Source organism: Salvelinus fontinalis, chromosome 32 (assembly GCF_029448725.1).
Source record: "Salvelinus fontinalis isolate EN_2023a chromosome 32, ASM2944872v1, whole genome shotgun sequence".
NCBI lineage: Eukaryota > Metazoa > Chordata > Actinopteri > Salmoniformes > Salmonidae > Salvelinus > Salvelinus fontinalis.
Window position 1 is genome coordinate 37,371,928 of NC_074696.1, and position 16,175 is coordinate 37,388,102.

The 16,175-nt window shown below is 40.4% G+C and overlaps 1 protein-coding gene and 1 pseudogene across 2 annotated transcripts in view; one reads left to right on the forward strand and one right to left on the reverse strand.

Annotated features, from left to right (window-relative positions):
• The window catches only part of LOC129830597 (tapasin-like), a 10,312-nt pseudogene extending 10,176 nt beyond the window's left edge, over positions 1–136 (forward strand).
• LOC129831241 (saoe class I histocompatibility antigen, C alpha chain-like) overlaps positions 80–16,175 on the reverse strand; it is a 28,061-nt gene continuing 11,965 nt past the window's right edge. Inside the window, exons 3-8 of one of the 2 annotated variants that reach the window (XM_055894423.1) lie at positions 6,209–6,487; positions 5,578–5,877; positions 5,212–5,334; positions 4,892–4,909; positions 4,564–4,630; positions 80–2,960 (exon numbers count right to left, since the gene is read on the reverse strand). In XM_055894423.1, coding sequence (XP_055750398.1) covers positions 4,581–4,630; positions 4,892–4,909; positions 5,212–5,334; positions 5,578–5,877; positions 6,209–6,487 — 770 coding nt within the window. In that variant the 3' untranslated portion in view covers positions 80–2,960; positions 4,564–4,580. The remainder of the gene's footprint in view (positions 2,961–4,563; positions 4,631–4,891; positions 4,910–5,211; positions 5,335–5,577; positions 5,878–6,208; positions 6,488–16,175) is intronic. The other variant, XM_055894424.1, reaches the window with a different exon arrangement.

A 16,175-nucleotide genomic window follows, 5' to 3' on the forward strand; every position in this document is an offset into this window, starting at 1 on the left:
CCAGGTTGATTCAAATGTACAGTATATGAGAATCCACTAGTTGTTTCCTAGTGCCAGTTACTGGAAAACATTTGTAGGATTGTTTCATATAAACCTTTAATTTTCTCTGTAAAGTGTGATGAGAGTTGTGACTTGACAACTTAGTAACTTGAAGAGGTTTAGTCAAATGCTTTAGCATACTAAAAGGTCAAATAACAACCTCATAAGCAACAGTTTAAGTAGAAAGTAAAATGCAGTCCTTATTGTTCTTATCCAGCATATCTGCCTCTAACAAACTGTTTCCTGAAACACAAATACATGCCCCAAACCAATCAGATGTGTTCACCCAGATATCTTTTGGTTGGCAACATACTATACATTTCCACCTTAATGTAGGAGTTCATTGTACAAATTCTACAAACAAAATGTTTGTGCTATCAAAGGACTTTTACTGTGACATGTTCTAATTCGGAGCTTAAATTAATGGAATGTATTTGCCATAAAACCTGATGTGGCCTATTCCTCCTGTAAAATGTTCATTTTTGCAGTTGATAAATGAGTCACTGTGGATATGAATAGTGTGGCAGTAGTTACATGAGGAGTATACTATAGTTCCCAGTGGGTTATTATAAAGAGAATTACATCCCTTACAGAAACTACATTCCATAAAATGGGCTACTGTTGATACTGAAGACTATTTTAAAATTAACCAACATTGATGTCAACGGTTGCCAGGCAGGATTCAGGTTTTGATAGCACTGTTCATTTCATCCCTAGAGGGCCAAAGTACTGCTAGTGCTATTTTCTGCCTGGCTGTTAATTGATCAATAAATATCATTGATTCATAGGCCAGAGTTCACTCACCTGGTTTTCCAGGTCTGAATCAGTCCCTGATTAGAAGAGAATGAACATGAGCAGTGCTGTGGACCTCCAGATAAGTAACGTTACAGAAGATGATTTATTCTAGTCTCTATATATATGATTGTTTAGAGGACAAAAGAAACAGCGCACAGATTCCCCCTTTTAAATAAGCATTTTATTCAAACATCTACATGTCATTTAATAGACACTCTCACGAGTAATTAGTGTCAAGTGCCTTGCTCAAAGACACATCGGCAGATTTCTCACCTAGTCAGTTGCAGCCAAGAGCACAGTAATCTTTAAAAAAATCAAAAATGCAGTATAACTGCAGTTCAACTGTTCTGCAAAATACCAGTCAACTGCAGTTGCATTGTTGAAAGTGCAGTACTCTTTTTGTTGTTGTAAGGGTGGAATTCAAACCAGCAACCTTTCGGTTACTTGCCCGAAACACTTAACCACTAGGCTACCTGCCGCCCCATCAACCTTCATACAGGTCATCAGAATATACACCTTCCTAATATTGAGTTGCACCCCCTTTTGCCCTCAGAACAGCCTCAAATCGTCTGGGCATAGACTCTACAAGGTGTCGAAAGCGTTGCTGGCCCATGTTGCTTCCAACAGTTGTGTCAAGTTGGCTGGAAGTCCTTTGGGTGGTGGCCCATTCCTGGTACACACGGGAAACTGTTGAGCATGAAAAACCCAGCAGCGTTGCAGTTCTTGACATACTCAAACCAGTACACCTGGCATCTACTACCATACCCCGTTCTAAGGCACTTAAATATGTTGTACATTCACCCTCTGAATGGCACACATCCCTCTCTCAATAATCCATGTCTAGAAATCCCTCTTTATCTACACAGATTGAAGTGGATTTAACAGGTGACATCAATAAGGGATCATAGCTTTCACCTAGTATGTCTGTCATGGAAAGAGCAGTATATTATTACTTCTTAAGCTCATATACAAACAAATTGTTTCAATTCAACTCTTTTGCTGTTTAGAACATATCTTACTGAAAACATTATTAAAAAAGGCCCAGTATGGCACTTTCCTTCAAATGTGTATTGCATCCATAAGGTACAAAGTAGAAACACTTACAATACATGTTCACTTGCCATCACCAACTACAGAAGGTACAGTCAAAAACAGTGTTATGCCCCATCATAATCAAACCGCTAAAAAAATAACACCACTGTCGGTAAGAGAAAAATGTACAAACGGAACATATGGACAGGCCTTGTCTGGCTTATAGCCATGCAATTAAAGTTAGTGTGAGCAAAGTTATAACACCACCTGCGCTGCTACACATTCAAACAAAATAGAGTTTTTCCCAGTTTAAATTCATATATTTTAAAATGTGATTGTTTTGGTGACTTCAGTTAGAATAACAGAAGTTCAAATCTTAATTTAACATCTCACAACAATCTAATGCTTCCCAGAAACACATTTTCATGGTGTTTAATTGATTATAACTGTAAGACTGAGATAAGTCTATCACACAGTGGCATTATAACATTTTATAATTTAAAAAATGACAGTACAGCACAACTTAAAAAGCCAAACCAAGAATTAAATGAAAGTAAAACTGTTCACCAAAGAATATTTTTGAAACCAGATGTTTTGTTTTTATATATACTTAACATAAATATAAACGCAACATGTAAAGTGTTGGTCCCATGTTTCATGAGCTGAAATAAAAGATCCCAGAAATGTTCCGTAACCACAAAAGCATATTTCTCTCAAATGCTGTGCTCAATTTGTTTACACCCATTAGTGGGGAGTATTTTTGTTCAGTAATTAAGCCCTTTTGTGGGTAAAAATGTATTCTGATTGGCTAGGCCTGGCTCCCCTGTGGGTGGTTCTATGCCCTCCCAGGCCCACCCCTTCCCAGTCATGTGAAATCTATAGATCAACCCTAATGAATTTATTTCAAATTGACCAATTTCCTTACATGAACTATAATTCAGCAAAATCTTTGAAATGGTTGTATTTATATTTTTGTTCAGTATATATGGAGTGGGTGTGACTGATGTGTGTGTAAGTATACGTATAAATGTTATGTTTTTGAGAAGTTCAGCATTTGTTGTTTTTATTTCGTTGCTGTCCTCGTCAGCGGCTTCCTAAAACACATGAGAAGAGAGAGGTTACACAAATACAGTGGCAAGAAAAAGTATGTGAACCCTTTGGAATTACCTGGATTTCTGCATAAATTGATCAAATTTGATCTGATCTTCATCTAAGTCACAACAATAGACAAACACAGTCTGCTTAAACGAATAAAACACACAAATTATTGTATTTTTCTTGTCTATATTGAATACATCATTTAAACATTCACAGTGTAGGTTGGAAAAGTATGTGAACACCTAGGCTAATGACTTCTCCAAAAGCTTATTGGAGTCAGGAGTCAGCTAACCTGGAGTCCAATCAATGAGACTGGAGATGTTGGTTAGAGTTGCCTTGCCCTATAAAATACTCACAAACTTTGACTTTGCTATTCACAAGAAGCATTGCCTGATGTGAACCATGCTTCGAACAAGAGATCTCAGAAAACCCAAGATTAAGAATTGTTAACTTGCATAAAGCTGGAAAGGGTTACAAAGATGACTGCAAGAGCACAGCGCAGAATGTTCAATGAGGTTAAGAAGAATCCTAGTGTCAGCTAAAGACTTACAGAAATCTCTGGAACATGCTAACATCTCTGTTGATGAGTCTACGATACGTGAAACACTAAACAAGAATGGTGTTCATGGGAGGACACCACAGAAGAAGCCACTGCTGTCCAAAAAAAACCATTGCTGTATATCTGAAGTTCGCAGAAGTGCACCCGGATGTTCCGTAGTGCTACTGCCAAAGTATTCTGTGGACAGATGAAACTACAGTTGAGATGTTTGGAAGGAACACACAACACTATGTGTGGAGAAAAAAAGGTACAACACACCAACATCAAAACCTCATCCCAACTAAAGTATGGGACTGCTTTGCTGCCTCAGGGCCTGGACAGCTTACTATCATCGACGGAAAAACGAATTCAAATTTATCAAGACATTTTGCAGGAGAATATAAGGCTATCTGTCTGCCAATTGAAGCTCAACAGAAGTTGGGTGATGCAACAGGACAACGACCCAAAACACAGAAGTAAATCAACAACAGAATGGCTTCAACAGAAGAAAATACACCTTCTGGAATGGCCCAGTTAAGAGTCCTGACCTCAACCCGATTGAGATGCTGTGGCAGGGCCTCAAGAGAGCGGTTCACACCAGACAACCCAATAATATAACTGAACTAAAACAGTTTTGTAATGAGAAATGGTCCAAAATTCCTCCTGACCGTTGTGCAGGTCTGATCTGCAACTACAGAAAACATTTGGTTGAGGTTATTGCTGCCAAAGGAGGGTCAACCAGTTAAAGGGTTCACATACTTTTCCCACCCTGCACTGTGAATGTTTACACAGGGTGTTCAATAAAAGACATGAAAACATATAATTGTTTGTGTGTTATTAGTTTAAGCAGACTGTGTTTGTCTATTGTTATGGCCTAGATGAAGATCAGATCACATTTTATGAGCAATTTATGCAGAAATTCAGGTATTTCTAAAGGGTTCACATACTTTTTCTTGCCACTGTAAACACATTCCAACCAGTAGCAGTGTAGTAGTGGTTGTTTCTCTAGTTTGCGCATTAATATGAGGACACCTTTAGTGACTTAATCTGATGTTACTTACAGAAGTGCAGAGAGGACTCAAGTCTTCAGGAGACCTTCCCCAGAGTACGCAGAGTCAGTGTCGTTAGCTAAAACAGAAATAAAACCCCAATGTTAGAAAAACAACAATCCACGAGTTCAGGTTCATTACCAAGTTCCTAATGCATGGTTCACAGTAAATAAAACCTTCCATATTAATTAAGTAGATGCATCAATTAACATTAAGTTTGAACCTGCATCACAATCTACAAGGAAAAGACACAACCACACTCTAAAATGGATACAGTCAAACACAAAGAAAAATCTGTGATATTTTCAGATCAGCGAACAATATGAACTGAGACACTTACTGCTGGCTGGAACAGAGCCTGAAACAGAGGTAAACATGACGTTATTATTGACTCTGATAGCTTGATTTATTTGAATACAAGAGAATATAATGTTTGAGAGTATCCTGAATCCTGTATTCCTTCTGCATGTCCTACTGCAGACTTGACATAAAGCCTATGTGACAAGATTCTTTATTTACAACAGATTAAAATCAAACATACTGTACTTCTACCATCACTACTTTACTAATGCTTTTAAACCAGTACTATGACCCGACTACTATTTATAAACTACTAAGTGAATCACTGCTGATAATATCTTTCCTTCTTTCCTCATTCACCTTTCTTACTCTTCTTCTTCCAAATGACGACCCCAACAACAACAACAAGAACAACAACAACAACGACCAAGAGGAGAGCCACCACCCCTCCACTGATGGGGACAATGTTGGGGGCTGGGTCACCTGTCATCATGAGAACAGAGCATTCAGACTACAGTGCAAGATAACACATTTCCATCTCAAATGAAATCCAAGCAGCATTCCCCTACATGTAAAAAACGAATTATAATAACAATTCAGGAGGTCAATGAGAACATGCAGTCAGAAAGGTAGCTTTACTGAGCACATGAGGGAACTTAAATGAGGATTAATGGGTACATTCAGTAGGAGAATTGGGTATAGTGTATATTTGAATCTCCCTCTTACCCCTGTTGGTCTGGATCTCAGACTCAGTCAGAACCTTGATGAAGTCCTCCTTGATACCAGTGACCTGAACCACACACCGATACTTGTTGTTCTTCCACTCCTCAGACGTCACTCTGAGGCGGGTGCTTTTCTGGAAGGTTCCATCATCGTTGGGGAGAGTTTCTCCATGCTCCACATCTTTATGCTGTTCTTGTCCATCTTTCTGCCAGGACACCATGACTCCACTGGGATAGAAACCTGTAGCGTGGCAGGTCACTAGAGAGGAGGGGGTCTTCTGGAGCAGAGACACTGACGGAGGGACTGGAGAGAGAGTTCAGACATTTCATTGGTGTTATTTTGAAATGAGCGCAGACTAAAAGCATCTACATTTATCCAAATGATACCATAAATGATGATGATTTCTGTAGATAATACAGAATCAGTAAAGATAAAGGATGTTGGTGGTATAGATGATGTCACAACAATATGGTGCATTCTGTATCATTAACCAGACATATTTCACTGTTGTTCCAGAACCACTCAATGTTCCTAAGTGACACATCTATAATTATGTAGAACTGGACTTCATTCACAAATCCAAAGACAGATGTCAAGTGTTGCATAAAACAAAGTGACATTTCTGAATGTTTACCTGTCCTCATCAGAGTCCTCTTCCCATTGACCACCTGCTTCTTCAGACACTCAATGCAGGTCTGGGTGAGGTAGATCTTCCAGAATACCAGTCTACTGGTGTCACTGTTCCACTTATCCTGCATGAAATCAGCTTGTTGTTTAAGAGATTTCCAAGTTAATGTCTTCATGTCATACTCAAGGAAGTTCTCCCCATTATAACCCAGATGTCCAAACCCCTCTTTCTGTTCCGACTCATTATCCAATGAGCAGCCATATATGTACTGGAGAATGTGGACTCCTGAAAGAGAGAAAGAAGGTCAGCAACATTGTGTAATCTGTTCTCCAGATTCAGTCTGCCAGTGGGATCTCTATCATCATGTATTAGTTGTTCAACCAGACTGGAATAAAACAGAGAGATCAGCTCAGACCTCTACAGTGTGATGATGATGATGTCACACCTTCACCACAGAGACAGAGAGAGGTGATGAGGAGACTCAGAGTGTGGATCTATTCTACACCAGCTGATGTTGGCTTGGTTCTATCTACTGTGTTGAAGATACACATTGTGTTCAGTACAGTAGTGTTATTCTAACAAATGGATGTTGTGTAGGACTGTAGTTTTCAGTGAGGTGTGTAAATTAGAGGTCGACCGATTAATCGGAATGGCCGATTAATTAGGGCCGATTTCAAGTTTTCATAACAATCGGAAATCTGTAATTTTGGACGCCGATTTATTTTATTTACTTTATTTAACTAGGCAAGTCAGTTAAGAACACATTCTTATTTTCAATGACGGCCTAGGAACGGTGGGTTAACTGCCTTGTTCAGGGGCAAAACGACAGATTTTTACCTTGTCAGCTCAGGGATTCAATCTTGCAACCTTACGGTTAATTAGTCCAACGTTCTAACCACCTGCCTCATGAGGAGCCCGCCTGTTACGCGAATGCAGTAAGAAGCCAAGGTAAGTTGCTAGCTAGCATTAAACTTAAATCATAATCACTAGTTATAACTACACATGGTTGATGATATTACTAGTTTATCTAGCGTGTCCTGCGTAGCATATAATCGATGCAGTGCGCATTCGCGAAAAAGGACTGTCGTTGCTCCAACGTGTACCTAACCATAAACATCAATGCCTTTCTTAAAATCAATACACAGAAGTATATATTTTTAAACCTGCATATTTAGCTAAACTAAATTCAGGTTAGCAGGGAATATTAACCAGGTGAAATTGTGTCACTTCTCTTGCGTTCATTGCACGCAGAGTCAGGGTATATGCAACAGTTTGGGCCGCCTGGGTCTTTGCGAACTAATTTGCCAGAATTTTACGTAATTATGACATAACATTGAAGGTTGTGCAATGTAACAGGAATATTTAGACTTATGAATGCAACCCGTTAGATAAAATACGGAACGGTTCCGTATTTCACTGAAAGAATAAATGTTTTGTTTTCGAGATGATAGTTTCCAGATTCGACCATATTAATGACCTAAGGGTCGTATTTCTGTGTGTTATGTTATAGTTAAGTCTATGATTTGATAGAGCAGTCTGACTGAGCGATGGTGAGCACCAGCAGGCTCATAAGCATTCATTCAAACAGCACTTTTGTGCGTTATGCCAGCAGCTCTGCTGTTTATGAATTGAAGCCTATCAACTCCCGAGATTAGGCTGGTGTAACCGATGTGAAATGGCTAGCTAGTTAGCGGGGTGCGCGCTAATAGTGTTTTAAACGTCACTCGCTCTGAGACTTGGGAGTAGTTGTTCCCCTTGCTCTGCATGGGTAACGCTGCTTCGAGGGTGGCTGTTGTCGATGTGTTCCTGGTTCGAGCGAGGAGAGTGACGGAAGCTATACTGTTACACTGGCAATACTAAAGTGCCTATAAGAACATTCAATAGTCAAAGGTATATGAAATACAAATGGTATAGAGAAATAGTCCTATAATTCCTATAACTACAACCTAAAATGTCTTACCTGGGAATATTGAAGATTCATGTTAAAAGGAAACACCAGCTTTCATATGTTCTCATGTTCTGAGCAAGGAACTTAAACGTTAGCTTTCTTACATAGCACATATTGCACTTTTACTTTCTTCTCCAACACTTTGTTTTTGCATTATTTAAACCAAATTGAACATGTTTCATTATTTATTTGAGACTAAATATAATACATCAAAAAAAATTTAAGGTATAATAAGTGTTCATTCAGTATTGTTGTAAATGTCATTATTACAAATACATTTTAAAAAATCGTCCCGATTAATCGGTATCGGCTTTTTTTGTCCTCCAATAATCGGTATCGGCGTTGAAAAATCATAATCGGTCGACCTCTAGTGTAAATGAATAAAACACTGTTGATAAATGAAGACTGTCCTCTAGTGATGATGTCAGAGATAGAGGAAATGAGAGAGGATCCTCTGTTCAGTCAGGAACAACAGGAGAGATGGAGAGACTAACATGAGGAAGATTATCTCTCAATAATGTGAGACTACTGGAGCTGTGTGTGATCCCCAGGTCATGAGGGTGACAGATGAGTGAGTGAGTGTGTAGAGTTCTCCTGAGAGGCCCGATCAGCTCCAGCAGAAGAGCCCAAAGGGAGTCACTGGGAGCTTTGGTCCATTAGAGCAGAGAAGACCAGACACATCACTACTATCTTTTTTTATTTAACTAGGCAAGTCAGTTAAGAACAAAATTCTTATTTAGAGACAACACTACATAAAGAGAGAGACGTAAGACAACATAGCATGGCAGCAACACATGATAACAGCACAAAACAGGGTACAAAACAGGGTACAAACACTGGACACAGACAACAGCACAAAGCAGCCACAACTGTCAACAAGAGTGTCTTTGAATGAAGAGATGGAGATAAAAACTGTACAGTTTTAGTGTTTGTTGCAGCTCGTTCAAGTCGCTAGCTGCAGCGAACTGACTTGATGAGCGACCCAGGGATGTCTGTGCTTTGGGGACCTTTAACAGAATGTGACTGGCAGAACGGGTGTTGTATGTGGAGGATGAGGGCTGCAGTAGATGAGGCCTAAGAGGGTTTTACAAATAAGCATCAACCAGTGGCTTCCGCGACAGGTATACAGAGATGACCAGTTTACAGAGGAGTATAGAGATAAGTGATGTGTCCTATAAGGAGCATGTGACTGGCAGCGGCTGAGACAGCAGATGTTCTGACTTTATACACTGCACTCTTTTAGAGAGGTAGTTAGCAAACCAGAGACACCAATATTCCTTAGCCGGCCCACAAGAACGGAATGGAAAACTTTTTCAGCCTGGGACCGAAATGAGAAATTCTGTGTTTTCCTGGGACCCAAGCTTAGGAAAATATGCAACTATACAGAAATATCGGTACATTTCATTGCCCTTATGCCTAACACAAATGCAATATAGAAAAAAACAAATAATGAAATTAAATATCCATATAAATATCTATTGATGTTTATTTCCCCCCATTAAAAACACACACATCTGTCTAGGTTGGAACTGTTGCTGTTAAAATACATCTTTTTTTTTAAATTCTGAACTGGAATAAACTGATTGATCACACAGATGTGTGGTCGCAATTGTAAATGAGAACTTATTCTCAACTTGCCTACCTAAACGTAAAAAAAAAAAAAATGTAGACCAGAAAAGACACAGTCCTGATGAGAGCATGTCTATTCTGGGCTGTTTTTGACAGTGTAACACTGAGGTCATACTCAGCATTGACACGGTTTCTGTACTTGTTTTGTAAGTATGTCAGAGGTGAGAACCCTGATTCGCATAGGTATGTGGTGCCAAACTGGACCAGAACATCTACTGCTTTCTCAGTCAGGCAGGAGACCGCTTCCTGCTGTAGATGAACAACCCAGAACTGTGAGTGTTTGCCTCAAAAAGCATTTCGCTTCAAATCAGTTTATTCCAGTTCAGAATAAAAATTATTATTGTATTTTAACAGCAACAGTTCCAACCTAGAATAGTTTAACAATAATTTATACAGTAAGATGTACAGTAGGCCAGATTTTTTCATCTTCATCTGTACTGTTACTAGGGTTGCACTATCAGTAGCTAGCTTGCTTTGGCAAACGTTAGTTATTAGCTGTGTACAAGGTCAGCGGATTGTTTGAAAGAGAAACTCACATCTACTACTATGAGAGTTAGTTAGTACTCCCTTATTTGTGCTTATCATCACCTGTTATAAAATGACAACAATGCCTTGCTAGCTGACTTACCTTTCCACTGTTGTGAAGCACTGTTTCCTGAAGCATTCTGTCCTGTTCTGATAGAACTCCCTGGGTTTACCATCATGCTGTGGATGTTTGGTCAGGACGTGTCGTTTTATTAATTTGTTCATTATGAGAGACTCATTACTAAGCACTTCCACACACGAAACACATTGTGGGCGCTCCTCGTTATAAGTTTGTATGAAAGAGAGAGAAACTCATCGCTGTATATGCGTTTCATGACGATTGAGCTCAGTCAGAACTTGTGGCTAGCACGAGTCCATTTTATGACAGTGGTGAGGGATGGCGAGTGGGAATTAGTCAGTGGCTTGAACGACAGCACTGCATCGTGTGTGTCGCAGAGTGATCTTCAAGAAAGAAAAAAAAAAAAAAATGTAGAAAAAAGATCCGGTAAACCGCAAAGCACACAGGCATCTCCCTCTCGCAGCTGCCAAACTGAGCAGAGACTGCTGCTAAGCAGAGAGCGCACTGAACAGAGAGTGCAGATGCACTTGGCCAAATCAATTCCAGTAATTAATGAAATAATTATAAATTTACTCTGACACGTCACGACCCATACTTTAAGAAAGGCTGGTCTACCATATCAAAAGCTTTGGCCTAGTCAATAAAGATAGCAGCACAACATTCCTTCGAGTCAAGGGCAATGATGGCATCATTGAGGACCTTTAAGGTTGCAGTGACACATCCAGAACCTGAGCAGAAACCAGATTGCATATCAGAGAGAATACTATAGACATCAAGAAAGCCAGTCAGCTGATTAGCCTTCTTGATGTCTATAGTATTCTCTCTGGTATGCACTCTGGTTTCCGCTCAGGTTATGGACAAACTATCATCATCACTAATGTCATCATCATCACTAACATCATTACTATGATCACTAACATTTTATTTTTTTAAAACCAGGTAGGCCAGTTGAGAACAAGTTCTCATTTACAACTGCGACCTGGCCAAGATAAAGCAAAGCAGTGAGACACAAAACAACAACACAGAGTTACACATGGAATAAACAAGCGTACAGTCAATAACACATTAGAAAAAAAGTTGATATACAGTGTGTGCAAATGGCGTGAGGAGGTAAGGCAATAAATAGGCCACAATAGCGAAGTAATTACAATTTAGCAAATTAACACTGGAGTGATAGATCTGCAGATGATGATGTGCAATTAGAAATACTGGTGTGCAAACGAGCAGAAAAGTAAATAAAAACAATATGGGGATGAGGTAGGTAGATTGGATGGGCTATTTACAGATGGGCTATGTACAGCTGCAGCGATCGGTTAGCTGCTCAGATAGCTGATGCTTAAAGTTAGTGAGGGAAATATAAGTCTCCAACTTCAGCAATTTTTGCAATTTGTTCCAGTCATTGGCAGCAGAGCACTGGAAGGAAAGGCGGCCAAAGTAGGTGTTGGCTTGATCATCACTAACATCATGATCATCACTAATATGGTCATCACTAACATGATCATCATGATCATCACTAACATCATCATCATGATCATCACTAATATGATCATCACTAACAGCAAGCTCATCACTAATATGATCATCACTAACATAATTACTAACATCATGATGATCATCACTAACATAATGATCATCACCACTAATATGATCATCACTAACATCAACATCATCATGATCATCACTAATATGATCATCACTAACATCATCACTATCAACATCATGATCATCATTAACATTATCATCATCACTAACATCATCATCACTAATGAGTTCATCACTATCAACATCATGATCATCACTAACATCATCATGATCGTCACCAATATGATCACTGCTTACATCACCAATATGATCACCACTAATATCATTATCATCACCAATCTGATCATCACTAACATCACCAATATGATCACCGCTAACATCACCAATATGATCATCACTAACATCACCAATATGATCATCACTAGCATCATTATCATCACCAATTTTATCATCACGATCACCAATATGATCATCACTAACATCATTATCACCAATATGATCACCGCTAACATCATTACCATCACCAATATTGTTACGGATACAGGTGTATCCTGTGTGTATTTCTTTTCTCTCCTTCTCCCCTACTCACAGGTGACAACCATCATTCCCCAATCAGTCAACAATCAGTCGCTAATCGGAAGACACCTGCTCCTTTTCCCTTACCCAATCACAGTCCCTTTCCCTTGGTTTAAAACTCCTGTCAGTTGTTTTCTCCCCAGCTCAATCTCTTTGTAACATGCCTTCTGTCTGTAGATCGCTTGTGTGTTTTGCATCTACACGTCACTTTGTCCCCACCTGTGAGTATTGTTTTGGTTATGGTGTTTGAGTGTTTGTTTGATGGTGGGAAAAGGGGGTAACCAGACAAGTCGCCCTTGGGCATACACTACCCGTAGGTAAACTTTGTTATATAAACACTAGTTAGAACTGGGTGGACCACCCTCTGTATTTTTGGTTAGTTAGTTAGCTGTTTGTGAAGTAGTCTAGTTTAGGGGTGTTTTTGGATTATTCTTTCATTCCTTGGGTCCCGCTCAGCCCCTTTTCCTGCTCCCCCCATTACCGTGTGTTTTTAAATAAACCTTGAGTGTTTGACGGTAGTAATTTAGTTGTCTGTGGTTATTTTTGTTCTCACTGTTACGTTGTCACTATTATAATTTGCATGAGTTGTGTTACGGGTCCCATTACCATCCCCCTAGATTGTCGGGCCAAAGGGATTCGTAACATAAGTGGGGGCTCATCCGGGATTTGTCTTTATTGACACCCATACCGCTTATGCAAATTGTTGTAGTGGTATAGTTCAGTGTTGAGCGCTGTAGCTGAAGTAGCATTAGTGTTTGCTATTTTGTTGGCTCTTGTGTGGTAGTTCAAGATGGCTAATTTTGATTTGAAGTCCTTTTTGGATAACCCTTCGTGGGAGGTTTTTGATAGATGTCGTAGGGTAGATTTAATGACCTTGGCTGACCATTATTCGGTATCGATTCCGCCGGGTTTAGTTAAAGCGGAGGTTAAACAACTAGTGTTAAATGTTTTGTTGGAAGAGCAGGTGCTTGTATTACCGCTGCCTGAGCCTACTACCCCTGTAGGGGATGTTGCTGCTCCTCTAAGCCCAGTGGTGTCTGAGGGCGAGGCTAAAGCACCTGCCACATTGCCCCGTTTTGATCCACTCTCCCCACTTTCAACCGGTGATGCCAGGAGGGATGTCCGTTCCATACAGTTCTAACTGGAGGCGGAAGAGAGAGCCCAAATTAGGCGAGACTCTCCAGTTGGAGATGTGTAAAATTGAGGCAGAAAAAGAGGAAAGGCGAGAACAGCGGCAGATGATGTTAAAAATGCGCCAGATGGAACTGGAGGCAGAGACAGCGAGGCTAGCCTTCGTGCCTGCAGTGATTGTTAGTGAGCCGTCCTCACCAACTAGAGATCCCAACACTTTTGACATTAGTAGGCAGATTGCCTTAGTACCTTTGTTCAGAGAGTCAGAGGTTGACTCCTATTTTTGTGTATTTGAACGAATAGCCGTAGCATTGAAGTGGCCTAAAGAGGTATGGTGCCTATTACTTCAGTGTAAATTAACTGGTAAAGCCCAAGAGGTTTTGTCAGCGCTACCTCTTGAAGACAGTTTAAATTATGAAGTGGTCAAAGCTACTGTTCTTCGCGCCTATGAGCTTGTGCCTGAGGCATACCGACAGAGATTTAGGTCTCATAAGAAGTCTTCTAGTAAGACTTATGTGGAATTTGCTAGAGAGAAGGGAAATCTGTTTGATAAATGGCATGCTGCTAGCAAGGTAACTGATTTCAACTCTCTCCGGGAGTTAATCTTGTTGGAAGAGTTTAAAAATTGCTTACCTGAACGCATTGTAGTGTACCTAAACGAACAGAAAGTATCCTCCCTGTCAGAAGCGTCTGTGTTGGCAGACGAGTTTGTGTTGACGCACGAGCGAGTTTTCGGCTCATACTGAGAGTAGAGTTACAGAATTGCCTACTTATAGCCCTAGTCGGCCAGCAGTATATCAAGCACGCCAGAAAAATGAGCGTCCCTGTTTCTATTGTCATAAGGTGGGACATATGATTAATGATTGCTTCCTGCTAAAACGTAAACAAGGGATGCCTCTTCGTGCCAAGCCACCAACAGGTGTTGGTCTAATTCGTACGGTTGTGAGGTCTGAAATGAAACAGGTGCCTAAGGGTAAATGTATTTTGGAAGACCCAGTCCCCGACCGTAGTTATGAACCGTTCATTTGAGGGTTTTGTGTCCCTAGCGAATGACGACGCGTCTCAGCTTCCGGTTAAAATCCTTAGAGATACTGGTGCGGCGCAGTCGTTTATATTGTCTGATGTGTTGCCCTTATCCGACGATACATACTGTGGTTCCAGTGTGTTAGTTCAGGGTATTGAAATGGGTTTTGTTCCAGTGCCATTGCACTTTGTGAAAGTACACTGAGTTAATCAGTGGAATATTCAGAGTGGGGGTACGTCCTATGTTGCCAGTAAAAGGTGTGACCTTTATAATGGGTAACGATATTGCCGGAGGAAAGGTAGTACCCGTATTGGAAGTATTGGATAAAAGTGACCACTCTCTCTCCAATGAGCTGGCACAGAGTTATCCACATGTGTTCCCCGCTTGTGCTGTCACTCGTGCTCAGGCACGACAAGAGAGTGACGTGATAGATTTGTCGAACACTGTTCTGTTCAAAGAGGATGATCAAGAGGATGGGTTGTGTGCTACCTCTGGGAAGCTGATCACCTCTGACAAACAGCCCAGGAAAGAAGAGAAGAATGTAGAACTTATTGCTGATGCAATACAGTTACCAGTCACTCGTGAGCAGCTGGTTGCTAACCAAAAGGTTGACACCAAGCTTGCTAAATGTTTTTCTAGTGTTGTCTCATTGGAAGAGGTAAAGAAGAAGAACGTGGCTTACTTCATTGAGGGTAATCTCCTCATGCGTAAATGGACATCCCATGATGACGCGGGCGGAGATTGGAATGCTGTTTACCAAATAGTGATTCCTACAGCCTTTCGACAAAATGTGTTATCCCTTGCTCATGACCACCCATGGTCTGGTCATTTAGGAATCAAAAACATATGATCGGATCCTTCGCCATTTCTTTTGGCCAGGTTTAAAACAAGATGTGGCTCAGTACTGTCGTACCTGCCACACATGTCAGATAACAGGAAAACCAAATCAGGTTATTCCTCCCGCTCCTCTTTGTCCAATACCTGTCATAGGTGAACCATTCGAACATGTGGTGGTTGATTGTGTTGGACCGTTACCGAAGACAAAATCGGGTAACCAGTTTCTGTTGACAATTATGTGTATGGCAACAAGATACCCCGAGGCCATTCCTCTGCGAAGGATTACAGCCCCGGTAGTGAGTAAAGCCTTAATAAAATTCTTCACGACATTCGGATTACCTATGGTGGTACAAAGTGATCAAGGTACCAATTTCCTATCCAAGCTCTTCAAACAGGTGTTAAAATCCTTATCAATTACACACCGTGTGTCAAGCGCCTATCACCCAGAGTCTCAGGGTGCGCTTGAAAGATGGCATCAGACACTGAAGTCTATGCTACGTAAATATTGTTTAGAATCTGAGAAAGATTGGGATGAGGGAGTTCCTCTAGTTTTGTTTGCTGCTCGTGAAACTGTGCAGGAGTCCCTAGGTTTCAGCCCGGCTGAACTAGTGTTTGGTCACACAGTGAGAGGACCAATGAAAGTTCTTAAAGAACAGTTTTTGTCCCAAGAGTGGTGTACAAG